We start from the raw sequence: 27,957 nt of genomic DNA, 5'->3' as shown, positions 1-27,957 counted from the left end.
CCCAAGTTTCCCCAACTTTGTTTTATGATCAAAAAGCCCAAGGGATGTTAGTCCATCTGAGCAATGCTTCTTGAAAATAAGTCTGCATGCAAAAATTAAGTACCAAGACAAGCAAGGTCTCAGAAAATGGACTCACAGTGGTAGTTACTGCCTTACAGCGCCAGAGACCTGGGTTCAATCCTGATTTTGGGTGCTTTCTGTAGAGTTTGCATCTTGTGACTGTGTGGGGTTTTCTCCTGGTGCTCCCACATTCCCAAGACATACAGGTTTGTAGGTTAATTAGCTTTGATAAGTTGTAAAATTGTCCATGGATAGTGTTAGTGTACAGGGCGATTACTGGTCGGTGTGGACTCGGTGGGCTGAAGGGCATGTTTCCGTGCTGTATCTCTAAAGTCTAAGAAAATCTAAAAACTGTTGCAATTTCAGTGCATTGGACCATAATGCAGCCAAAGAAGGGAGTACAATTACTTTGGTGCTTCATAGTAATCAAACTCCAAGACAGAGCAATGATAGAAAAGGAGGGAGGGAACATTCTTAACATTCGAGCTCGGCGAATTAAGATTGAAGTCAGGAAGGACTCGTTCAATAAAGTGTAGGTGACAACTGAAACCAAACACCCACCCCAAAAACATGGATGGTTAGGCAATTGCATCAACTTTGATATGTTAGAAAAATATCAAAACATAAGAAACAATGAGAAAGGGCAGTTGATCAGCCATCATTTTGTTTCTCCAGAACAGATGTAGCAGGGTTGAATTATGTACTAATTGCTATACAAGTGAGGGTGAAAGACAGATCCATGATGGTCATATCTTGTGGAGCAGTATTCAAATCCTGTACTGAAAAGTTATATAAATTAAACTCTTGGCTTCATTTTTAGAAGGAACAAACACCAGCTGGTCAGGAGAAAACTAGATTTTCTTAGAAACTAAATTATTGTTCATCTTTTTAGGGTGCTAAGTTTTGTTATCGTGACTGTTCCTGCCTGCAGGTGTTATCTGCCAAGTGTTTCGATCCACTGAGATTAGTTTCCCTTGTGCTCTTTTTCCAGCGGCTGATGGCGACTACTGGCGAATACTGAACCCTGGCGATTATCGAGTGACCGTGAAAGCAGCGGGCCACGCGCCCGGCAACAGGGTGTGCCACGTAGGCTACGAGAATGAAGCAAGGCAGTGCGACTTTAATTTGCGCAAATCCAACTGGCAGAGAATTCAGGAAATCATGGAACAATACGGACGCAAGCCCATCAACGTGATGATGAAGCGAGGGAGGAGAGTAAAGAAGATCCGCAAGATTCGGGTGCGTGCAGGACACCGGATACATCACCAAAACCAGACCCGGACTTCAGTGTAGAGAACTTGTTCACTTGTACCTAATTAATTAGGGAGTGAAGAGTCTTTTATTTAGGACCAATGATGTCACTGAATAATATGCCTGTTGAAAAGGTTTGACCAATGTTGTGAATTGCCATCATCAGTCCCATTCACGATCAATACGAGTGTGGATCAAGTTTCAGGCAGATTTAATTTTGTGAAGAGACAGATAAGCACTTGTTTTAAACTGACCTGTCAAACATAAGCGACATTGGTACGAACATAGTAGTTTATATACAGCACTATGCATTGTTGCCCAGTTTTATCAGAAGAAAATCAAATCTATCTTATGCCCAAGCTTAACATGGGTGCTTCAGGATGAAAACGAGTCCCCAAACCTCACCTATTATGCAATTTAATTAGAAAAAAACATATACCTAGCACAACAAAACAGCAACCTGCACCAACTCCCTCACCGAATCAAATTAAACTCCATAAAATATATATTTCAAGTTAGTTTTCAGAAACCCTATTTTATCTGAATATGCAAAACTCTAGACAAAAACAAATTTAGTACATTTCTAGATATGTTAAGGGAAGAAAAAACAAACTGCGAGAGGGACTCAACAAGTAGCAAAATTAAACATTTAATTGTCGCAACACTATAGCTGATTACTGCCAGTTACAGTAGACGCGGAAACAAATGCTCAGATTATTTTCTATTCACTATGTAAAATAAAGATTTGCAAAGGGTTGAATTATTAAAGAACAATTCTAAAAATGGTCACCCGGTCTGTTCTGTAAACAGGAAAACAGAGCGAATAATTCAGGCCTCAGATTTGGAAACTTAATTGGTTCCTACCCCTATTTGTAAAATGAGTGCCAAGGCTGGAGAGATAACCACTACTTGCTCCAATGCAGTGTATTTTCTAACATTGCTCCACATAAACCAGTTATCATGTGGACATGTGAAAAATATCCGTTAAAATACCAGACAAACATGACCACAAAGTCACACACCGCAAAAACATGCGACATTTCAGTGATCTAGGAAAAACTATTCAACACTTGCTCGTGCCTTCCACCCTTATTATCGTTGTGCTTTGAAAGTCAAGCACACATACTTGCATCTCACAAGTAAATCATGGGAAAGATTACTGGTGCACTTTTGACCAAAGAGAAAAATTAACAAGACCGCCAAAGTTTTAGTCTATTCCACCAAATAGACTTCTTAGAATGGAGAATTACTGTTGCGGATAGCTACAATCTCATAAGAGTTAAAAAAAATATCATGATAAATTTCTGTGACTAAAGGTAGACATTTTAGTTCCAGGGAGAATGTAAATCTCTTGAATTTGTTCCTTTCATCACACAACCAATTTTAGCTTGGCATTAATAACAATAGTTTTCAATACTGGATAATGAAAAGGTGCTTGGGAAGTGTGTTCATTGATTAGATGCTGAGATTGATGTGCATTCATCTCAGTGAATAGACTAGCTGGAGAAGTAAAGTTTCTATTGTTGAATTTTTGGATAATGGCAAATTTCTTAGAGAGATCGGTATTTAATATTGCAGTCATAATTACTTTCTTGTGCTAATGTTATATAATAGAAAACATGTATTTCAAATAGATAGGAAATGCAGTATCCAAAGGATTGTCATATGATTTAATTGCACAGAAGTTCCTTTGTGTCTCAAAATATATCTATCATTTTAAAACAGAATAAAAGATAGCACAGAATGAAGTACTACTTTTAATTGGAGTATAATTTTGAAAACTGTAGCAATATTTCATACATCCAAATCAAAAGTCTCCAAATAAGCTAACAGGACCAGCAAGTTATGCACCATTCTTCTGCATCCAAAATTCTGGGTTGAGTGTTCAAAGTCACAGGAAATCTTGCTCACCCGTGCCCCTTGCTTATATCATTCTACAATGGCCCCTGGTCAGCAGTAGCTCCATTTTAAAATACTTAGTCTTGTAATTACCACCCGGGGGGGGGCTTCATTCAACCATGTGCATCCTCCTCCAGACCCAGTAACTTCCAAAATCCTTGCACTTTTTTGTTCTGGCATCTTCCTGGTTGCCCTTTTCAAACTGCTCCAGCTCAGGAAGATCTGCCTCCAAATGTGGCAGCGCCATGCTCCACAATTCCCTCAATAATTATCAGCGCTTTGATTCAAACCTCAAAACCTATCTCAAACTAGCTTTTTGGCCATCCAGCACATTTATAATTAGAAGTTGATCATTTGTTTTCTGCCTTTGTACGTTTTTTCACTAAAACATAAGAAATGCAAGTTATCATAGAAAAACAAGGATTCAAATCCACTACTAATAAGTAGAACTGAAAAATCTGAGCTGGGTGGGCTGAAAGGACTGCAGGTGAAAATAATGCCTAAAATTCAATTAAATGCAAAATTGCTTAAAATTCAGTAAGCAAATTGTAAACATTGGTCAAAATCAAATTCACACTGTGATGTCAGTTATGCAATAAAAATACAGACAGCCTGCAAACGCCCCACCAATAAACTAATTTATTCATTACTTGCAGTAACTTGAAAAACTCAGCCAAGTTCCAACAACTTATTACCTTATAACTTAACTCCGGCAGATGGCTGGCATCTGAAATGGGCTGCTCATGAATAGAATTAACAATACAATGACTGGGGTAGCAAAGGGAAACAGTTTGAGTAGAATAGCAATTTTAAATTTATGTTTTAAATATCTTGGCTAGTATAAAGTTTAGGCCTTATAGCAGTAAGTACAAAATTTGTTGTGGTGCATTTAGCTACAATGATCCCCAATTATATATTACATGAGAATTCTCAAATATTTTACAACAAAATGATGATTTAAAAAAATACTTGAAACAACTTAGCATCCATCAGACAGACACTGCATTGAAATTAACAGCACCTTCTACATACGTTTAAGTATTTTCAGAAATGTTTCAGTTGTCTTCAAACCTAAATATAACAGGTATAGAAAAAAGGAAATAAATCACAGAAAAAGTGACGGTATAAAAGTACAACCTCCCCGATTAAAAAAAAAAAATCTCTGGTTCCTATTACCAAAGTTCAACATTCTTTCACTAATAGCTTAAATTGACTCTTGTAACCTTTTCCTCAGGTATAATTTGAATATCAGCACATTATTGTTAAATAGACAAATAGTAAGGTCTCTCATTACATATTAAAATCATATCCTGTATTTTGAAAACAAATCAATGAGACAAGATTAAGAGGCTTGTTCATAAATTTTAGAGTTTAACAAAATAACAGCTCTCTCCACATTACTGTACAGTACTTCAGGAGAAGCAACAGGCTAAAGACAAAAATGAAGACAAATCATTTCTTCCAAATGTCACCACGACATTGGCAGCACCAACTGTGTGAAGGATGCACAGCACAATTGTTGCTCACTGTGATGTCCATCTTAGCATTCTGCAGAGTGTGCTTCAACGACAGGAACAGAACCAGTTTCCAAGTCCAAAGAAATTTAAGCCATTTGTGCATTCAGTGACTGGCGTCCATTTCAACAATGTCTTCCTCAGCAGAGAAAGCAGAGAAGCTGACAGGTTGGCATTCAAGAGTCCGCAGGTTCACCAGACAGGCCTTTTGTGTGGTCTCAAATTCTGGGACGGCAACCAAAAGCAACCGCTGTCCTTCTACACCTAAGAACAGACAACATTTTCCTTAATTACTGCAAAGTATAAAAACTGGCAAGGCACAGGAGGCCCTGGTGGCCCGGGAGTCTAATGAAAAGGCAAGGCCTACTCACATATATGTTACAAGAACATTTCTGGCTCAAGTATCATCTCCTTGCATGTCTAGATTTATCAACACAACCATTGCACAAACCCTGAGACTCTCGGCTCAAAGGCTTCATGATAAAACAATGGGTGGACAATATCATTCAATCAGACAAAGTGTACATTTAAAAACATCTTCAGATAAATATATATCTACATAACCATCATATTATTTACTTCATTTGTGGAATTAAGTGAAATGTCTCACTACAAACTGAATAGTAGAGTAGAGCAGCAACACCCCTGTTGCCCCTTCTAGGATTACTATATACAGGCCCACAACAGATTTTCCGGCCCCCTTGGTTCCAGAGACTTTCCGGTATTATGCGTTTTGCCAGATCAACAGAGGCGACAGCCTTGGAGGGGGCTGAGGTAATGACCTCCGAAGTCGACTGCGGAAGTCGGCTATGGGAACTGATCTGCCGGTGCCGGCTACAGACAATAGACAATAGGTGTAGGAGGAGGCCATTCAGCCCTTCGAGCCAGCACCACCATTCAATGTGATCATGGCTGATCATTCTCAATCAGTACCCCGTTCCTGCCTTCTCCCCATACACCCTGACTCCGCTATCCTTAAGAGCTCTATCTAGCTCTCTCTTGAATGCATTCAGAGAATTGGCCTCCACTGCCTTCTGAGGCAGAGAATTCCACAGATTCACAACTCGCTGATTGAAAAAGTTTTTCCTCATCTCGGTTCTAAATGGCCTACCCCTTATTTTTAAACTGTGGCCCCTTGTTCTGGACTCCCCCAACATTGGGAACATATTTCCTGCCTCTAATGTGTCCAACAATCTTATACGTTTCGATAAGATCTCCTCTCCTCCTTCTAAATTCCAGTGTATACAAGCCTAGTCGCTCCAGTCTTTCAACATATGATGGTCCCGCCATTCCGGGAATTAACCTAGTAAACCTACGCTGCACGCCCTCAATAGCAAGAATATCCTTGCTCAAATTTGGAGACCAAAACTGCACACAGTACTCCAGGTGCGGTCTCACTAGGGCCCTGTACAACTGCAGAAGGACTTCTTTGCTCCTATACTCAACTCCTCTTGTTATGAAAGCCAACATTCCATTGGCTTTCTTCACTGCCTGCTGTACCTGCATGCTTCCTTTCAGTGACTTATGCACTAGGACACCCAGATCTCGTTGTACGTCCCCTTTTCCATTTCGTGCTGTAGAGCTCTCTAACTGTAATGCTGTGGCAAAGCATTACTCCATACTGTTATTATTCTCACAATAAAAATGCAAGATATTAGCACACATTATAAACTCATGCTTAGTAGACTTGCTTAAAATTATTCCCATTTTAGTATCTTAAAAACATTTAAACTGTATTCTTCATTTCAGCCCAAAAAGGGATTAGGCTTCCAGTGCAGTACAATCTTTCCAAAGCCATATTACTCATTAATAACAGCAATCCTCACCTTTGATGGTTTTTGATTTGAATGACGGAGCATTGCCACAAAAGTAAACATGAGGACACTCCTTGATAACGAACGGGTCAGTATTGTAGAATGGGTAACATCCTAAGAACATGAACACAAGAAATACTTCAATCCTTAATACTACTCCATCACATCAGGACATTAAACAGCAAAAAACAACCACAGCCCCTTATGTCCTAGGGCAGAATAGATTAGAATTACATAAAGTCACAAAAAGGGTAGATTACAGCTTACTTCCAATGCTATATTTTAATGAAACAACAGAATCTAAAAATTAAGGTATTTATTCACAAAATGCTGGAGTAACTCAGCAGGTCAGGCATCATCTCAGGAGAGAAGGAATGGGTGACGTTTCGGGTCGAGACCCTTCTTCAGACTGATGTGAATAAATACCTCCGATTTACAGCATTTTGTGAATAAATACCTCCGATTTGTACCAGCATCTGCAGTTATTTTCTTACGAATCTAGAAATTAGATATCCTTCATATATTAGAAAGAGTCGAATGTATAATTTGTCATATGCAGCAGGAATGGAACAATGAAATATTTACTCGCAAAGCTTTGTTGGTTCATTAACACAATAACACAAATAAATATAAAATAATCAATAATACAATAAATTATCAGTGATACTAGGTAACCAGGTAGGGTCGTAGTTAGGGACAGGTTGAAATATCTACAGAGGCCAAAAGTGCAGTAGTATTAGGTTCTATGGTTGCTCTAAAGGCTTACCAAGTGTGTCAGGCGCAGTAGGACTCAAGTGGCCAACCTTTAAAGTCCATTCCAGGATTTCCAAGTGATCGTTCATACTGCTATAACAGAATATGTCGTTCACATTCTGTCCTGCTGTTCCCAGAAACCTAAACACAAGGATTCAAATTTAAGCTTCACAGTGCAATTGAAAAGACATTAAATGAATCTATTCATTTTGTTTATCCTCAAATTAGGAGTCTACGTCACATGCTACAAACCAAAGTCCTTCACATTTAAAGCAGTTATGCTTGCCAGGACCCCTACAATACATATGATAAGTTTTAATCTACAAATCATAATATGATGTTTTAATCTACAAATTGAGAGGGAGAAGGGAAAATCGGAAATGTCAGCATTACAATATAGCAAAGGGGATTACAGAGGCATGAGCTGGCCAGATTTGACTGGAAGGAGACCCTAGCAGGGAAGACGGTGGAACAGCAATGGCAGGTATTCCTGTGAATAATGCAGAAGTTGCAGGATCAATTCACCCCAAAGAGGAAGAAAGATTCTAAGGGGAGTAAGAGGCACCCGTGGCTGACAAGGGAAGTCAAGGACAGCATAAAAATAAAAGAGAATAAGTATAACATAGCGAAGAAGAGCGGGAAGCCAGAGGATTGGGACTCTTTTAAAGAGCAACGGAAGATAGCTAAAAAGGCAATACGGGGAGAAAAGATGAGGTACGAGGGTAAGCTGGCCAATAATATAAAGGAGGATAGTAAAAGCTTCTTTAGGTATGTGAAGAGGAAAAAAATAGTTAAGGCGAATGTGGGTCCCTTGAAGATAGAAGCAGGGGAATTTATTACGGGGAACAAGGAAATGGCAGACAAGTTGAACCGGTACTTTGGATCAGTCTTCACTAAGGAAGATACAAACAATCTCCCAGATGTTCTAGTGGCCAGAGATCCTAGGGTGACGGAGGAACTGAAGGATATTCACATTAGGCAGGAAATGGTGTTGGGTAGACTGATGGGACTGAAGGCTGATAAATCCCCAGGGCCTGATGGTCTGCATCCCAGGGTACTTAAGGAGGTGGCTCTAGAAATCATGGATGCATTGGTGATCATTTTCCAATGGTCTATAGATTCAGGATCAGTTCCTGTGGATTGGAGGGTAGCTAATGTTATCCCACTTTTTAAGAAAGGAGGGAGAGAGAAAACAAGAAATTATAGACCAGTTAGTCTGACATCAGTGGTGGGGAAGATGCTGGAGTCAATTATAAAAGACGAAATTGCGGAGCATTTGGATAGAAGTAACAGGATCATTCCGAGTCAGCATGGATTTACGAAGGGAAAATCATGCTTGACTAATCTTCTGGAATTTTTTGAGGATGTAACTAGGAAAATGGACAGGAGAGAGCCGGTGGATGTAGTGTACCTTGACTTTCAGAAAGCCTTCGACAAGGTCCCACATAGGAGATTAGTTGGTAAAATTGGTTGGCAGACAGAAAGCAAAGAGTGGGGATAAATGGGTCCCTTTCTGAATGGCAGGCAGTGACTAGTGGGGTACCGCAAGGCTCAGTGCTGGGACCGCAGCTATTTACAGTATACATTAATGACTTGGATGAAGGGATTAAAAGTAACATTAGCAGATTTGCAGATGACACAAAGCTGGGGGGCAGTGTGAACTGTGAGGAAGATGCTATGAGGTTGCAGGGTGACTTGGACAGGCTGTGTGAGTGGGCAGATGCAGTTTAATGTGGATAAGTGTGAGGTTATCCACTTTGGTGGTAAGAATAGGAATGCAATTATCTAAATGGTGTCAAGTTAGGAAAAGGGGACGTACAAAGAGATCTGGGTGTCCTAGTGCATCAGTCACTGAAAGGAAGAATGCAGGTACAGCAGGCAGTGAAGAAAGCCAATGGAATGTTGGCCTTCATAACAAGAGGAGTTGAGTATAGGAGCAAAGAGGTCCTTCTGCAGTTGTACAGGGCCCTAGTGAGACTGCACCTGGAGTACTGTGTGCAGTTTTGGTCTCCAAATTTGAGGAAGGATATTCTTGCTATTGAGGGCGTGCAGCGTAGGTTTACTAGGTTAATTCCCGGAATGGCGGGACTGTCGTATATTTAAAGACTGGAGCAGCCTGGCTTGTATACACTGGAATTTAGAAAGATGAGAGGGGATCTTATTGAAACATATAAGATTATTAAGGGGTTGGACACGTCAGAGGCAGGAAACATGTTCCCAATGTTGGGGGAGTCCAGAATCAGGGGCCACAGTTTAAGAATAAGGGGTAGGCCATTTAAAACGGAGATGAGGAAAAACCTTTTCAGTCAGAGAGTTGTAAATCTGTGGAATTCTCTGCCTCTGAAGGCAGTGGAGGCCAGTTCTCTGAATGCTTTCAAGAGAGAGCTGGATAGAGCTCTTAAGGATAGCGGAGTCAAGGGGTATGGGGAGAAGGCACGAACGGGGTACTGATTGAGAATGATCAGCCATGATCACATTGAATGGTGGTGCTGGCTCGAAGGGCCGAATGGTCTACTCCTGCACCTATTGTCTATAATCTTAATTTGCTCGTTGTTTGCACACATTTGCCCCATGGTCAATACCTGACTCCGTCAATATCTGCTTGGTAAGGGTTGGTGACCAGCTGCATCGTGGGGTAGGTAACAGCTTGTGGAAACATACAATGGTGCAGAGGCTGCTGTGGCAACGTAGAATTTGTTGGGTCAAATTCACCAGGCATGCAATCAACAGGAACTGAGGCCTGCAGCAAACACAGTAAAAATAATACATCCCCCCTTCAACGATCATGGCAACTTCAATACACACATTTACTGAAATCACAAACTCACTAAGTTTAAAAATAAATATAAAGTTCCCATCATTTCTTCTACAGCACTAATTCCAGTACCAGGCATGTGAGTGAGGTAAAAAGAGAGGAAAAGAGCCAAGTACTTGTGTACAACGGGGGTCAAAATATGTATACACAAAATTACTAGTTTCAAGCCTCTTTTAGTGCATTTCAAAGTAAAAACGCGGAAATCCAACAGCAAAATAAAAATACATACACTGAGTTGCACCAGGATTTCATCCAGCATTTTAATGGCTTCTACACTAGCAGCCTGTGTCTTCTTTGTTAGGTATTTTGCCTAAAACACAAGTGACAGGTTAGAAAATTATACATTTGCAAAAGACTTAAAAATAAACTGTGACCATCTGACCATCCAACAATTTGATCAGCTAAATAATTAATGTAACCTCAATTATATTCACATTGCAGCCTGATAAATAAACTTATGCCATCCAACCTAAAATTATCAGTCCCTGCTCCCACCAATCCCAGTTACAGCAATTAAGGTACCAGCTATTTTTGCCCTCAACGCTTCTCATTGGCCATTTTAACAATCAACAAATTCAGAATTGCAGAAAGTAAAATACCAACACTCTAAATTTAATTCCTTTGCCTAGCTCTTGAACCTGGTGAAAGATTCACTGAAGCATAGCACAGAAACTGAAGGCATTATTATTAAATAAATCTGGCAATCGGAGACTTGAAAATCAACAATGTACGTAAAAATTTACAAAACGCTTACCTTAGTTTTGTTGTTTAGTTTAGAGAGTTTTAGTTTAGCTGAGAGAATTTATTTGTTGAGCATTTAAACAAAAACGGTCCATTCAATTTTTTTAATATACATTTGATTAAAAGATACATCATGGAAATAGCCCTTTCAGCCCACCAAGGCAATTTTTTAAAGATTTTTTTTTAGATTTAGAGATACAGCGTGGAAATAGGCCCTTCAGCCCACCGGGTCCGCGCCGCCCCACCCCGCACATTAACACTATCCTACACCCACTAGGGACAATTTTTTTTTTTTTACATTTGCCCAGCCTATTAACCTACATACCTGTACGTCTTTGGAGTGTGGGAGGAAACCGAAGATCTCGGAGAAAACCCACGCAGGTCACGGGGAGAACATACAAACTCCGTACAGACGGAGCCCGTAGTCAGGATCGGACCCGAGTCTCCGGCGCTGCATTCGCTGTAAGGTAGCAACTCTACCGCTGCGCCACCGTGCCGCCGGTACAATGCTGACCATCGACCACCCCTTCACACATCCAGTGGCACAGCTGGTAGTAGAGCTGCTGCCGCGCAGCGCCAGAAACCTGGGTTCAATCCTGACGTCAAGTGCTGTTGGTGTGGAGTCTGGGCATTCTCCCTGTGACCGCATGGGTTTCCTCCAGGTGCCCTGGTTTCCTGCCACATCCGAAAGATGTGCAGCTTTGCAGGTTAATTGCCCTTTATAAATTGCCCCGACTGTGTAAGGAGTAGATGCAAAAGTGGGATAACAGACTTTATGTGAAAAGGTGGTCGATGGTCAGCATTGCCTTGGTGGGCTGAAAGGGCTATTTCCATGATGTATCAACGAGTAAGTTCTTCTCTCAGCTAAGCTAAACTAAAACTCTCTAAACTAAACAAAAAAACTAAGCTAAGCGTTTTGTAAATTTTTACGTACATTGTTGACTTTCAAGTCTCAGATTGCCAGATTTATTTAATAATAATGCCTGAAACTTGAAACAGGTGACTTTTTTGAGCTTACCTTGGTGAAAGAATCTTTATTCTGGGTGTTGCGACTGAGAAGGTTTCCTGCCAAAATCACACGGGAAATCTTTGCAGCACTACTCTGCTCGCCCTCGTCTCCCAATTGTCCCGTTACCATGTCAATGAGGAGTTGCAAGCCGAGAAGACTGTCTGCATTCTTTCCACCCAAGCCAAGGCCCGAGACCAATAAAACATACCTTCAAGATAGCAAATAAGGTACAATTAATTCACAGAAATAATTATAATCAAATTTTGAAGATTAGGGAATGACCCGAGATATCAAGTAAAAGGTTTGCCTCAATGAAATCTTCAAACCTGGAGTAAAAGAGGGCCAGGCAACATCTTTTCACTCTAGATTATAATAAAATTAATAAGAACATCGTAGAGACGATATACAAGGCTCTACTTTGAAAGCAATGAAAACAATGAACTAATAATATGAAGAAGTCCACAAGTGAGACCACATCTGGAGTATTGTGTGCAGTTTTGGTCTCCTAATTTGAGGAAGGACATCCTTGCTATTGAGGCAGTGCAGCGTAAGTTCACAAGGTTAATCTCTGAGATGGAGGGACTGTCATATGAGGAAAGATTGGAAAGACTAGGCTTGTATTCACTGGAATTTAGAAGGATGAGGGGGGATCTTATAGAGACGTATAAAATTAGAAAAGGACTAGACAAGCTAGATGCAGGAAATTTTTTCCCAATATTGGGGGAGTCCAGAACCAGGAGACACAGTCTAAGAATAAAGGGGAGGCCACTTAAAACTGTGGTGAGAAGAAACCTTTTCACCCAGAGAGTTGTGAATTTGTGGAATTCTCTGCCACAGAAGGCAGTGGAGGCCAATTCACTGGATGAATTTAAAAGAGAGTGAGATAGAGCTCTAGGGGCTAGTAGAATCAAGGGATATGGGGAGAAGGCAGTCACAGGTTACTGATTGTAGATGATCAGCCATGATCACAATGAATGGCGGTGCCGGCTCAAAGGGCCAAATGGCCTCCTCCTGCACCTATTCTCTGTTTCTATGTCAGTCAGTATGTAAATTTCATCCAAAAGTGTTGGACCAAATAGCCACATAGGAATATAAAAGAAAATAGCAGCACTCAACCCCTTGAGCTTGGCTTATCATTCGATAATGGCCTTGCTCTATTTTCCCACCTGACCCCATAACGCTTAGTGTCCTATAGCTCAAATATATCTCAGCGTGCTTTATAGAACAATAAAATATAAAATATAACAAAATATAATAATTGCCAATAAAGAGAACTGAAGAACAAAAAGACAGTGGTGTAAAACATCTTCAAATTAGGCATGTACAGGTCCTCCCAAGGTTACGACATAGTTGCGCTCCCATGAACTGTTTGCAAGTTCCCATGAACTGTTTGCAAGTCAGTAAAAGCCGCCGCGGATCACGTTCCCACCTGGTAGAAAATGCCTACAGTTCTGCAGCAGCCAGCAAATCCAAACCACTCACCACCCAGATACTAGTTCATATATACAGGCTGTACGCAAGTCAGGCATTAGACGGGAGGACCTGAATCTGATGTCAATCATACAAATCTAGAAATTATTCTCTTAAAATGAATTGAATAAAAGTGTTTTCATCACCTATCAGTGTCAGAAGCTGGCAGCTGCTGCTGTGGTGGGATATCCGAGGTGCAAAGATCCTCCACAAGGAACTTTCCATTATCCTGCTCTGCTCCAAGTAATGCAATAACCGCCCCTGGTAAACAAGGCACACGGTGATATTAGATACAGGTAGAAACTCTACAATACTACGAGGTTATGTGAGACAAAAAAAAAAGATAAAAGGGGGCCACAGCACTTGGGGTAATTATAGGAACAGTTATAATCATGGCAGAAACATTTAAAATAAATAACCACAGATGAACTTTGTGCATTAAAGTTTACAACTGAGTAACAGGATTAACATGGCAAATGACACAAAGGTTATTTAAATCAAACTAGAAACTGGGGAACAATTTGATCAATTGCAAGGAGAGATAATAGCACATCCAAAGCATAATATGCATGTTTGTAAACAACTGGTTATGATACTTTTAAAATCTGGTGCCTGCTCTACTATGTACATTTTTCCAACAGCAACCTAAAAGGATTTACACCAACTATAAACCTTTCATCAGACTTGCCAGAATGCTGCCTGGATTAGAGGATATTAGTATTAAGGAGAAATTGGATAAACTTGAATTGTTTTCATCGGACGCCAGAGGCTGAGGGGGACGCCTGATAGAAGTATATAACATTACGAGAGACAAGCTCGGGGTCAAGGCCTTCCTCCCCTGGGTGAAAATGTCAAAGACAAGGGGGCATAACCTTAATGTGACACATGCAACTGGGGAAAGTTGTACAATAGTGTTTTTTAAGAAGCTTTTGGATTGGCACATAGACATGCAGGGAATGGAGGGATGGGGATCACATCAAGCAGGGATTAGTTTAACTTGGCATCATGTTCAGCAGAAGCAACATGGGCTGAAGAACCTGTTCTGGTGCTGTACTGTCCTGTTATATGGTCTATTGCACAAAATTATTAGAACTTGACAGAGCAGATGCAGTGATGACAACTGGAATGCCTATAAAAAATCCAAATAAATAGGTGGCCCTTGAGGGCTAAAATTAACAGAAAATTCATTGCCTCAAGGAGACCAAATCTTCAGTATTCTCTACCTCAAAAGACAGTGAAGACAGTATATTCAAGGGAGATATGGACTTATATTATAGGTATTAAGAGGATCAATGAATGTGGGGATACTATTGGAAGCTGGAGCGGAGGCAACTATCCTTGATCTATCTTGAATGAGGAAGTGGGGATATCACATCGTATGAAACTCCTGCTTTTACGGTGCTCCAAGTATCTTCAAAGCAGCTATAATAGGCTGCCAAAGTTAATTTCCCAGCTGGTACAAATTGCAGTCCGTGTGCATCATGGATGGGCAAAGTGGTTATACCAGTCCTGATATAACATTATTTGCACTCCACTTGGTGGCAAGTAAAAAGCACCATCTTATTCAAGACTTTTGCTTTGCAGATGGCAGAGATCAGAAATCAAGATACTTAGGCAGAAGTCTCAGCCGCCGACCTGCCGATTTACCCTGTTTGTATGTATGAATATAATAAATATACAGCTGATAATATACAAGCAGGAATATATTCAAGGCGGTTACCCTGGATTTACTGTCACATTTTGTTGTAGCAGTTTGAGGCATCGGAGGGAAATGAAAGATATTTGAGAGAGCAGTTAAGAATCAACATGTGCTTTCAACTACATTCAATAAAATCATAAATCAGAGACTTCCATTTGATTTGATCATCTATGATGTATGTTAATACTTAATACAAGTTGAAAGTTATATCCAGAATTAGAGGAAGAAACAAGTCTGTCTAACAGGAAGTCTCACGTTACCACAATGTAATTTACTAAGTCATAATTAACAGACCCGTTCTCTTAATTGACTTGTATTCTTTTAATGTTGCTTGCGGCCATACCTGTAACAAGTTTCTGAATATCAATCTTGCCCTCCAGTTTGATGCGTTGCAACTCATCCTCCAGAATCAGCTCATCTAATTGGTCTGTGTACTTCGCACGAGCTGGCTGCGGCAACAGGTTATGCTAAAATTAAAAAGGACTCCATTTAGAATAGTGAGCAACTATGAATCCTCCAAATTCAATCATTGAGCATTAATGTGCTCCATCAGGTGTGTATGAGTGGAGACCTAGGGTTCACGTTCTGTTAAATTTTATGCACAACTCCAGAATGGTCTGTTATCAAGATCAGGGATGTGTCAGAGCAAGTGCGGAACATTCTGGAGTGGGAGGGAGAACAGGGTAGTAGCACATGTTGGTACGAACGACATGGGCAGAAAGAGGAATGAGGATCTCCAGAGTGCATATAGGGACAAGGATAGAAGGTTAGAAAACAGGACCCTGGAGATTATCAACTCATGATTATTCAGCAAGCAGGAAAGGACAGATGAATGTGTGGCCAATGAGCTGTTTTAGGAGGGAGGGTTTAGGCACCAGAGCAGGAGAGACCTGTACAAGGATAACAAATTACACCTAAACTGGAAGGGGATCAATATCCCTGAAGGAAGCTTTGCTCATGTTTCTTCAGAGGATTTAAAGTAATTTGGTAATTTGGCTGGGGAGAGGAGGTGGCGGTGGTAGGAAACTCAGTAGCAATGTGGCAGTGGGAGATTGACTTGATTGTAAAGAATAAACCAACCAAGTCTAGTGGTCGGAGGAGCCAGAGACACATTAAGGAGCACGGGGGAAGGCGGAAGCTGGCAAGCTCAACTGTACTCTAATGCAAGAGCCTCGCAGGTGTTTCAAGCACGTAAGAGCATATGTAATTACAGAACTGTGATTAAGTGGAGGGCAGGACAGACTGCTGAATATCTTGTCAAATTAAGTTTATTGTTATAGGAGCAATGAAGTAGAGGTGCAATGAAAATCTTGCTTGAAGCAGCATTACAGACAGATAAATTCTACATTAAAAAAAGTAAAAATACACAATTAGAAAAAAAAAGTCCACTGTATTGCAAGAGATCTGTAATGTTCCACTGCCAAAGTAGAATTAGGGATGTAGAGGTCAGTTCAAGAACTTGACAGTTGCAGGAAAGTCGCTGTTCCTGAATCTTGTGGCTTGGGACCTCAGGCTTTAGCACCTCCTACGCAATGGTTGCAGTGAGAAGAGAGCGTGGCTCAGATGGTTGGAGATCCTTGATGATAGATGCCACCTTCTGGAGGCAGCCTATATATATATATATATATATATATATATATATATATGCGTTAGATGGAAATGTGGGCCATGCCCGGTGATGGATCAGACCAAAGCCACCACTCTCTGTAGCCTCTTGTATTCCTGTGCGTTAGACATTCTATGATGCATCAGCAGCGGTTTACTGGAGCCTTTGGTGGAATACTGAATTGCTTTAAACTTCTAAGTAGACACACTGGCCCACTTTCTTCCCGATTATATCTGTATGTCTCAATATCTCTCATCAACTAGGGTTCCCCAAACTTGCCATTCATCCTAACAGGAACCTGCTGCCCCTTTATTCTTGCTATCACACTTTTTAGTATTCACTGGAATTGTCTGAACACAGAGTTTAGATGAGATGAAATTTAAGTGCATCCAAGAATTTTTTTTGAGAGAATGTGTAGAGGCAATGTATAAAGCTATGCTCAACCAAAGAATACTGAGAAAGTTAAAACCCTCTCAATAATAACCTTTGCTCTTACACCTTTGAGATTTGCTGATGTATCTATTCCTCCATATTGCATAAAACAAAAGCGAAGTGATCAATCACACATTCCTATCGATATAAACTCATTGCATGATCCATGCAGAATATCCTTTCTATGTACAGACATTATGTGCTCCCTAATCAACACTGCGACTCCCCTCCTCGTCTGCATTCTCCTCTGTAATGCCCAAACCTTCTATACCCTAACATTAAGCTGCTGGTCCTATCCTTCCCTCAACCATGCTTTCATGATTCCAATGACATACAGCCAAGTGCAGACCCACGCTCTGACCTCACCCAATTTACACACGAGGCTCTTTGCATTAAAATAGGTGCAGTTTAGCCTGTCACTGACTCCCTAACCTGCTTGTCTGCTCCTGGCCACTCGACTTGTACTACTTTCCCTCTATATTTTTCTCCCCACCTGATTCATTACCACTATCATTCCCAGCCACTACATCAAATTAGTTTAAACTCTGACAACTAGCAAGGGCAAACTTCCCTTAAAGGACTGGCCCCCCTGAGTTTTGGTGCAAGTGTCCTTTTTGTACAGGTCCCACCTATCACAGAAGGAATCCTCCTGATCCAAATACCTAAAGCCCTCCATCCTGCACCAACTCTTTAGCCACTCATTTATCTCATCTTATTTTTAAACCTCACTAGAATGCGGTGCAGTGAGTAGTTCTGAGATTATAATCCAAGAGGTCTATCCTTTCAACCTTCAGCTCAACTACTTATTCTACCCTACCTCATTAGTGTCATCATGTACTACAACCTCCAGCTACTCTCCCTACCTCTTCAGAACATTCTCTACCTGACTGGGGAAGCAACATATTATTCTGGAGTCTCGCTTTCAGCTAGTTCCCCTCACCAACAAATCTCCCACCATTATTACTCACCTAAACTTTTCCTTCTCCTGCTGCACAAATCAACCATGATGCCACAAATTCAGCTGTTGGCGCTCCTTTACAGAGAAGCCATTCCCATTCCCATAATAATGCACCTGTTTAGAAACATAGAAACTGCGTGCAGGAGTAGGCCATTCGGCCCTTCGAGCCAGCACCGCCATTCAATACGATCATGGCTGATCATCCAGAATCAGTACCCTATTCCTGATTTTTCCTCAATACCCCTTGTTTGAGAGAATCAAGATCACAGGGTATTCCTGTACTACCTGCTTGTACTTAATGCCCATCCTGGCAGTCACCTTTCTTTATGTAACTGCAGCATGACCAACGTATTAAACGTATTATGTATGACATTTTCTTTATCTAGGATACTCCATAAGTCCAGCTGCATCTCCAACCATTCTACATGGACTGATAGAAGCTGCAGCCGGACCCCTCTACAACTATATTCACTATAGATATTGCTGCCCATCCTGCTGATTTACTCCAGCATTTTGTGTCTATCTACGCTTTAGTTTATGTTCCTTTGTGTTCTCACTCTCCACCTGCTCGCATTCACATTGACCAGATCAGCTTGTTTACTGCTTATTCCTATAGACACCTTGGTTTTATCCTAGGTATTTCCACACCAATTCTCCCTGCACCTCTAGAACCTTCTTTTGTCCCCTTCCCAGCTCTTAAGGTATTCAAGCAGAAACATTAACCATTTCTCTTCCACAGATGCAGCCTGTGTCTTTGTATTATTTTGATTTTCACCCAATAACTTTAATCATACATTAATCCAATTTCTCTCCCCTATATATTGTCCTCAATTAACCCATATTCTACCACTTAGGAATAATTTATAGTGGCCAGTAACCTGCCAAACTGCATGTCTGCAGACATGGGAAGAAATTACAACACCCAGAGGAAATGCATGCAGTCACAGAAGAACGTGAACTCCACAGTGGACGACAAGCATTGAGGAGGCAGAGGCTCTACCAGCTGCACCACCTTGCTACCCCGGTCAAATCAAACCTAAACCTGCTAATCAGCAATAATTTAATATCAATTAGATTTTAGATTTAGAGATACAGCGCAGAAACAGGCCCTTCGGCCCATCGGGTCCGCGCCGCCCAGCGATCCCCGCATACCAACACTATCCTACAACCACTAGGAACAATTTTTACATTTGCCCAGCCAATTAACCTACATACCTGTACGCCTTTGGAGTGTGGGAGGAAACCGAAGATATCGGAGAAAACCCACGCAGGTCACGGGAAGAACGTACAAACTCCGTACAGACGGCGCCCGTAGTCAGGATCGAACCTGAGTCTCCGGCGCTGCATTCGCTGTAAGGCAGCAACTCTACCGCTGCGCCACCGTGCACCATGTGAGTGAAATCACAGTCACGGACAAATTTTCAAGCAATTCATTACTGATCATTACTGAATACAGAAAACAGTCGCATAAGGAAAATGAGTCAAAGGATTAATACAATCTGTCAAACAGTACAATAGGTCAAACGTAGCAAATAGGACTAGTTTAAATGGTGTCCTGGTCAGCATGGATGAGTTGGGCCGAAGGGCCTTTCCCTATATTGTATCACTATCCTGATACCTGCCTACCTCTTCACTGATTTCACGCAAGATGGATGGTTTCAACTCCATGTTTTTGAAGAGTGTTCCAATCACAGAACATTTCTCCATGACCTGCATTTCACACAACCTCCTCACGGCCACATCTGCTCCTGGAAAACAAAGCACAGCATCAATCACCGCCTGTTACCTGGCATCATTTTCAAATTCAGATTGTACTAATTTAAGGTCATACTTTACAGAACACAATTTAAAACATTTTCATCCATTCTGAAAATATCAACATTGAAAATATAAGGAATAAACTCAATTAAATATCTTTCAAGAAAATTGATATCTGTAACTTTAAAACAGAACACAGTGAATACTCCCCAGATCAGACACAAGGAACTGCAAATGCTGGTTTACAAAAAAGTCAAAGTGCTGGAGTAACTCAGCAGGCCAAGCAGCATCTCTCCTTATTTCCTAATCTCATTACTATTTGTCTTTTCATCCCTGGCCTTTGTCCCACCATCTACCAATCCCCCAACTCATCTTTATCTATCTATCACTTGCCAAGCTTTGAACTGCCCCCAGCTTTCACCATCCTTTCCTCACCCCTCCCCCCCCCCTGCAATATCTAAAAAAGGGTCTTGACCCGAGATGCTGCCTGACCGACTGAGCTATTTCCGCACTTAGTGGGGTTTTTTTGTCCCGATCAATTTCACATTTGACATTGCAACTGGCACGGTGACACATCTGGTAGAGCTGCTGCCTCACAGCGCCAGAGACCAGAGTTCAATTCTGACCTCGGTGCTATTTGTGTGGAGTTTGCACCTGTGACTACATGGTTTTCATCCAGATGCACTGGTTTCCTCACACATCCCAAAAGACATGCAGGCTAATTCGCCTCTGTAAAATTGCCTTGAGCGTGTAAGCAGTGAATGAGAAAGAAGGATAACATAGAACTAGTGTGAACGGGTAATCGATGATTGGCAAAGACACTGTTAGCCGAAAAGCCTGCATCTCTAAACAAAGAACTGGGAACTCCATACTTCAGTGAATAACTAATGACTAGATCGTTTTAAATAAACTGAAAGATACAGATGGAAACAAGACCCTTTGGGCCGACCAATCATCATCCGTTCACACGTTCTATGTTATCCACCTTTCACAATCACTCCCATTAATTTGTAGATTTGGCAATTTACAGAGACCATTTAACCTCCAAACTTTATCAACTTCTCTAGTTATAATAGAATTAGTTTCAAGTTAAAATAAAAAATGTAAGAAACACTCAGCAAGTCGAGCAGCATCTATGAGAAAGAAAGCTAATGCTTGAGGTCACAGACCACTCATCAGAACTATAACGGAGATGTTAGTTTGAAATAATTGCAAGGATGGTGAGGAGAGATGAACAGGGAATAATACCTCTGATAGGATGAGGCATGGGTTGCAAAGGTGATTCAAGTTTGCAGAGCCATCTGCTTGAGAGATTACAAAGGGCAGTTACAGAGATCGAAAACAAAATAAGCGCTCAAACTGTCAGAGCTGCTGCTGAGAATGTTGGAGATCAGGCAGTGTCCGTGGCAAGTGAAAATCCAAGTTCATATTCTAGGTGGATCACACTGCAAGTTCACTGAAAATGTCAAATTCAGTATTCAGTCTCAGAGGCTGCATAATGCTGAGTTTGAAAAGGAAGGATGGTTATGGTGAGTCCCAAAGGAATAGCGCAGGAATCTGCAATCAGATAGATCAGAGTGAAAGTAGGATTGACAATTAAATTGGCAATCTCAGGATCATCCCCATGGACTTATCCCTAACCAGTCTGAAGAAGGGTCTCCAACCAAAACATCAGCCATTCCTTCTCTCCAGAGATGCTGCCTGTCCCGCTCAGTTACTCCAGCTTTTTGTGTTCATCCCCATGATTGTACTTTAAAGTGGTCATTCAATCCACATATTTTCCAATGTAGATGCAACAATAATACCAGCACTGAATCAATACATTAGATAGGCAGAATTGCAAGTGAATCGAATCACTGCTTCACCTAAAAGGAGAGTTTTGGTCTTTGGATGGTGGCAAGAGATGTGGTAAAATAGCAGTTGTTGCATCCTCTGCAGATGCATATTAAATTACTGTGTGGTGGGAGGAAATAGGAGACCAAACCAGGTAGAGAACGGTTTCTTCGGAATGCTTACGAGAGGCTTGCACTGTCATGGTCTCATTGCTTAGTATCACAAATAATTGATTGTATTACGATACGATAGAACTTTATTTATCCCAGGAGGGAAATTGATCTGCCAGCAGTAATAAAACATAAAATACATGAAACATGAAATTAAAGTGACGAGTGGAAAGGACTGGGGTTGTGCAAAGATTGGGGGGGGGGGAGAAGAGAAGTGGAGTCAGTCCACCACACAACAGAAGGGAGAGGATTGTACAATTTGATAGCCGAATGGTTGTTTATACTAAATGTGTGCGCTGTATTGCATTAATGTGTCTATACACCTGCAGCAAGAATTTCATTGTTCCATTCCTGGTGGAAACAATATTGACTCTTAACGGGAAACTCTGTCCTTAATCCGGTTGGAAAAAGAGTGAGCAAGAGAAATGTGGGGAAATATGAGATGCTGCAGAGGCCACTATTATCCATGGCAGAATCATGGTTAAGAAAAAAAGAAATTCCTCCTGTCTCAGGAGGAATTTGTATGGGAAATCCCCTCCATTGTAAGCTTCCTGTTATGTCCCACCATTGGTCCACACTTTCTCCCTGTGGCCTTGATGATGACCAAAAGCAACTTGCTCAAACAATTTATGTCCACAAATAGAAAACCAGACAATAAATAACCTGCTTGCACAACTACAGTTGAACATCTCATACAGCATCTCATATATTTCACCACCTTTCTCTTGCTCACTCTTTTTCCAACATTTTCTGACATCCTCGATTGTAGGGTCTTTCTAAATTATCAATTTTTCTGGACCAACAGAGGTCACGTGATGATGAATTGATAATACACCCCTGGCCCGCTAATGACACCCCTACTGGGTCTCTAAAGCACCATGGAGTGTCAGAAATGTAAATAAAGCAGATATAAAATGTCAATTGAATGTGAATGGAATGACCATCCCCGGCTCGCAGCTTCTCCCCAACTGTTTAGAGCCCTGGCCACCCAGCCCTCCTGAATCGCAAAGTGCACAAGCGACAGGACACAAAGTGCTGGAGTAATTCAGCGGGTTAGAGTCTCTGGAGAACACGGATAGGTGACATCGGGATCCTTCCTTGAAATGATTCAGTCAGCAGGATCAATTTATTCCAAAGAGGTGGAAAGACTCTAAGGGGAGTAAGAGACACCTGTGGCTGACGAGGGAAGTCAGGGACAGCATAAAAATTAAGGAGAGGAAGTATAACATAGCAAAGAAGAGTGGGAAGACAGAGGATTGGGACTCTTTTAAAGAGCAACAAAAGTTAACTAAAAAGGCAATACGGGGAGAAAAGATGAGGTACGAGGGTAAACTAGCCAATAATATAAAGGAGGATAGCAAAAGTTTTTTTAGGTACGTGAAGAGGAAAAAAATAGTCAAGGCAAATGTGGGTCCCTTGAAGACAGAAGCAGGGGAATTTATTATGGGGAACAAAGAAATGGCAGACGAGTTAAACCGTTACTTTGGATCTGTCTTCACTGAGGAAGATACACACAATCTCCCAAATGTTCTAGGGGCCGGAGAACCTAGGGTGATGGAGGAACTGAAGGAAATCCACATTAGGCAGGAAATGGTTTTGGGTAGACTGATGGGACTGAAGGCTGATAAATCCCCAGGGCCTGATGGTCTGCATCCCAGGGTACTTAAGGAGGTGGCTCTAGAAATAGTGGAAGCATTGGAGATCATTTTTCAATGTTCTATAGATTCAGGATCAGTTCCTGTGGATTGGAGGATAGCAAATGTTATCCCACTTTTTAAGAAAGGAGGGAGAGAGAAAACGGGGAATTATAGACCAGTTAGTCTGACATCAGTGGTGGGGAAGATGCTGGAGTCAATTATAAAAGACGAAATTGCTGAGCATTTGGATAGCAGTAACGGGATCATTCCGAGTCAGCATGGATTTACGAAGGGGAAATCATGCTTGACAAATCTACTGGAATTTTTTGAGGATGTAACTAGGAAAATTGACAAGGGAGAGTCAGTGGATGTGGTGTACCTCGACTTTCAGAAAGCCTTCGACAAGGTCCCACATAGGAGATTAGTGGGCAAAATTAGGGCACATGGTATTGGGGGTAGGGTACTGACATGGATAGAAAATTGGTTGACAGACAGAAAGCAAAGAGTGGGGATAAATGGGTCCCTTTCGGAATGGCAGGCAGTGACCAGTGGGGTACCGCAAGGTTCGGTGCTGGGACCCCAGCTATTTACGATATACATTAATGACTTAGACGAAGGGATTAAAAGTACCATTAGCAAATTTGCAGATGATACTAAGTTGGGGGGTAGTGTGAATTGTGAGGAAGATGCAATAAGGCTGCAGGGTGACTTGGACAGGTTGTGTGAGTGGGCGGATACATGGCAGATGCAGTTTAATGTAGATAAGTGTGAGGTTATTCACTTTGGAAGTAAGAATAGAAAGGCAGATTATTATCTGAATGGTGTCAAGTTAGGAGGAGGGGGAGTTCAACGAGATCTGGGTGTCCTAGTGCATCAGTCAATGAAAGGAAGCATGCAGGTACAGCAGGCAGTGAAGAAAGCCAATGGAATGTTGGCCTTCGTAACAAGAGGAGTTGAGTATAGGAGCAAAGAGGTCCTTCTACAGTTGTACCGGGCCCTGGTGAGACCGCACCTGGAGTACTGTGTGCAGTTTTGGTCTCCAAATTTGAGGAAGGATATTCTTGCTATGGAGGGCGTGCAGCGTAGGTTCACTAGGTTAATTCCCGGAATGGCGGGACTGTCGTATGTTGAAAGGCTGGAGCGATTGGGCTTGTATACACTGGAATTTAGAAGGATGAGGGGGGATCTTATTGAAACATATAAGATAATTAGGGGATTGGACACATTAGAGGCAGATAACATGTTCCCAATGTTAGGGGAGTCCAGAACAAGGGGCCACAGTTTGAGAATAAGGGGTAGGCCATTTAGAACGGAGATGAGGAAGAACTTTTTCAGTCAGAGGGTGGTGAAGGTGTGGAATTCTCTGCCTCAGAAGGCAGTGGAGGCCAGTTCGTTGGATGCTTTCAAGAGAGAGCTGGATAGAGCTCTTGAGGATAGCGGAGTGAGGGGGTATGGGGAGAAGGCAGGAACGGGGTACTGATTGAGTGATCAGCCATGATCGCATTGAATGGCGGTGCTGGCTCGAAGGGCTGAATGGCCTACTCCTGCACCTATTGTCTATTGTCAGCCGAGTTACTCCAACACTTTGTGTTCTTTCACTTTAAAACTCGGCTCCATTGCCATTGGTCTGCACCAAGGAGCCCTTCATCAGCTCACATTGTAGCTCTTCAGTGTGCCCCCACTGACGGAACGTGCTCAGTCACTGTAGGGCTTCCTCCCCTCTCGCCTGCTGTCACTTCCAAGATGGAGTATGTCAGCGGGGGAAGCGGTGGCGCCGATGGGGGAAGAGGAGGGCGAGGGATGGGATGGGGGGAGTGGAGATTGGGGGAGCCATGGCTTCCGACCAGGTCGCCACCCTCTCCTGTATTACACTGCCGGTAACCCACCCTCAGCATATTTCACTCAGCAATCACTCCATACTGCCCAATAAATACGATAATAAACTGTCCGACGCAGACAGAATCTGCACTCTCACTGCAAATTCCAGATCTAAATCTGGCACTGAATCGAAACAGCACCTGGCAGTCTACTTCGTTAACCTACATTCCAAAGCTCCCCTACCCCACCCACCCAAGTGCACCCACATTTCTCCATCCATCCGAGTCACCCTAATTCTTTCTCCTTTTCTATAGGCTCATCTCCCACCCGAGTGTCATATTTTCCTTTTATCCCTTCCTCCTGTTCCATTCCACCCATATCCCTCCCTCCAGCTTTACATCTCACCCTCCTATTCCCTCCTTATCCAATGCTCATTTTGTCTCCTTTTCACCTCTAACTTTTGTCACTTATTCCACCTATCTGCCAATCACCAACCCCACCATCTGTTTCCATTCATCACTTGCCAGGCATTGTTCTGCCCCCACCCTCTTTATTCCAGCTTACACCCCCTACTACAATCAGTTTGAAGGGAAGCAATTCAAAATGTAGTCTCTCCAGTCCCTCCACTTCTTCTTATCGAGTCCACATCACAAGATTAGAAATTGTTCAGCCAGAGTCCAACACACTTCTCGGCAACTGCTTCTTGAGTGTAGTGGTGGAAAGATTGGTGAAAACGGGGCCACAGCTTGAACGCTCTTTCCGTGACCCTGTCCCTCCACTGATGTTGCCCGACTTGCTAGGTTCCTCCAGCACTTTGTTTTTGACTAAATCTCAAAAGGTGGTGCAGCGGTAGAGTTGCTGCCTTACAGCGCAAGAGTCCCAGGTTCGATCCTGACTACAGGTGCTTGTCTGTACGGAGTTTGAATGTCCCCTCCCCCTTGACCTGCGTGGGTTTTCTCCGAGATCTTTGGTTTCCTCCCACACTCCAAAGATGTACAGATTTGTAGGCTGATTGGCTTGGTATAAATATAAAATAGTCTCTAGTGCGTGCTGATGGCATTAATGTGCGGGGATTGCTGGTCAGTGCAGACTCTGTGGACCAAAGGGCCTGTTTCTGCTCAGTATCTCTAAACTAAACTAAAATCTCATTCACCTGTGTATCTGATGCAAACTACCATGCCAGTGACCAACAGTACTCATACCTTACATGCCCCCTCCCTGCAAACCACACCCACCCCAATGCAATGTCATATCCCTGCATGCATAAGCATTCATTGTCCCAGCTGTGGACCCCACCATCCCTTCCCCAACCCCATCACAACCATGAAAACCACCCCTGTATCAGTGTATCCTCATGAACCACCCCTCCCAAGCCCCCAGCACCTATTTCCTCCCCACAAGCCTGGCTCCATAATGCCACCCTTCCCTCCCCACCCACTTCCTCACCCCTCGCCATCTCATCCCCCCCACCTCCCCCCACCCCCCCCCCTCTCACACCATCCCCATACCATTCACTCCAGCTCATCCCTTCATTCCACTCACCTCCCCACCCCTCTCACACCATCCCCACTCCAGTTCATACCTCCCCATCTCATCCCACTCCTCACCTCCCCATCCCCTCATCTCACACCACACCTCCTTACTCCAACCTTCCTCATCCCACCCCCACCGCTCTCTTCCAATTCCCACCCCTCTCACCCCATCCCTCCCCATGCCATCCCCACTCCAGTTCATCCCTCCCCATCTCATCCCACTCACCTCCACACCCCACCCCCACCGCTCTCATCCCACCCCCAACCCCACATCACCATCCCCACACCACCTCCTCATCCCCATCCCTCCTCACCCCAACTCCACCCCCACCCCTCATCTTCCTCTCCTCACCCCATCCATGATCATATTGAATGGTGGTGCCGGCTCGAAGGGCCGAATGGCCTACTCCTGCACCTATTTTTTCTATCCCCAACCCCATCTCACCCCTCCCCATCCCTCCTCACGTCATCCCCATCCCATCCCCTCCCTCACCCCATCCCTCCTCACCCCATCCCTCCTCACCCCATCACTCCTCACCCCATCCCCTCCTCACCCCCACCCCTCCTCACCCCATCCAACCCCACCCCTCCCCATCCAACCCCACCCCTCCCCACCCCTCCTCACCCCATCACTCCTCACCCCATCACTCCTCACCCCATCACTCCTCACCCCCACCCCACCTCACCCCATCCAACCCCACCCCTCCCCACCCCTCCTCACCCCATCCCTCCCCACCCACCCCCACCCCTCCTCACCCCATTTCTGTTTGGCCCTCTCGATGAGCGGGGGCCGCATCAGCTTCAGCCGAGAGGCGTAGATGTTGGCGTACTGTCGGTTGAAGCAGCGCTCGCCCAGGGTGAAGCCGGCCGAGCAGTTGGTGTAAGAGGCCGTGGGCAGCCGCTCAAACGTGGGGCCGCGCTGTTCGGGCAGCGGCGCCGACAGCAGCGTCCGCTCTCTGCGGGCGGCGTGCTCAGTAAACATGGCGCGGCCTGGCAGGACGGGCAGGGCAAGTGCGGTCTGTGGGGCACCAAGTGAATCCTCCCTCACGGTTTGGTTCGGTCCGCCCGCGCTGAGGAGCCGCCGCCGCCTTGTTGACGACCCGGTGACTTCCGCTCGAGCGCGCCAGCCGGTTCCCGCCAACTGGTGCGCGTGCGTATTCACCAGCCTCCTGACGGGGACCAGGGCTC

General features: G+C 43.1%; 2 protein-coding genes across 3 annotated transcripts in view; one reads left to right on the top strand and one right to left on the bottom strand.

Moving 5' to 3' along the window:
- The window catches only part of LOC144610412 (inactive carboxypeptidase-like protein X2), a 111,459-nt gene extending 108,415 nt beyond the window's left edge, over nt 1-3,044 (top strand). Inside the window, 1 exon segment of the mRNA XM_078429068.1 lies at nt 1,052-3,044. Within this exon segment, the coding sequence (XP_078285194.1) occupies nt 1,052-1,353 (302 nt within the window). The 3' untranslated portion in view covers nt 1,354-3,044.
- pold2 (polymerase (DNA directed), delta 2, regulatory subunit) lies at nt 1,894-27,957 on the bottom strand. 2 transcript variants are annotated; one of them, XM_078429070.1, is made up of 10 exons: nt 27,526-27,957; nt 19,648-19,763; nt 15,369-15,492; nt 13,473-13,587; nt 11,866-12,064; nt 10,336-10,416; nt 9,874-10,031; nt 7,305-7,432; nt 6,551-6,652; nt 1,894-4,988 (listed from the first exon to the last, which is right to left on the bottom strand). In XM_078429070.1, exons 1-10 carry the CDS (start codon nt 27,749-27,751, stop codon nt 4,831-4,833), a joined length of 1,407 nt encoding a protein of 468 aa, XP_078285196.1. In that variant the 5' UTR covers nt 27,752-27,957; the 3' UTR covers nt 1,894-4,830. The 2 variants fall into 2 exon arrangements, with proteins under 2 accessions (XP_078285196.1, XP_078285195.1); XM_078429069.1 differs by having other exon boundaries at nt 1,895-4,988; nt 19,648-19,769; nt 27,526-27,955.

The sequence above is a fragment of the Rhinoraja longicauda genome, chromosome 36 (genome assembly GCF_053455715.1).
Source record: "Rhinoraja longicauda isolate Sanriku21f chromosome 36, sRhiLon1.1, whole genome shotgun sequence".
In the NCBI taxonomy this organism is placed as follows: Eukaryota; Metazoa; Chordata; class Chondrichthyes; order Rajiformes; family Arhynchobatidae; genus Rhinoraja; species Rhinoraja longicauda.
Note: the sequence above shows the minus strand (reverse complement) of the source record. Positions and strands in the feature narration are given on the sequence as shown.

What these genes read in the sequence shown, in the direction of transcription:
- pold2 (XM_078429069.1), bottom strand. Translation starts at nt 27,751, where the DNA reads ATGTTTACTGAGCACGCCGCCCGCAGAGAGCGGACGCTGCTGTCGGCG. An exon ending in GCAGATATTGACGGAGTCAG is followed by an intron (nt 7,433 to 9,873) that starts GTATTGACCATG and finishes CCTTGTGTTTAG; the next exon opens with GTTTCTGGGAACAGCAGGAC. An exon ending in TACTGCGCCTGACACACTTG is followed by an intron (nt 6,653 to 7,304) that starts GTAAGCCTTTAG and finishes TCATGTTCTTAG; the next exon opens with GATGTTACCCATTCTACAAT.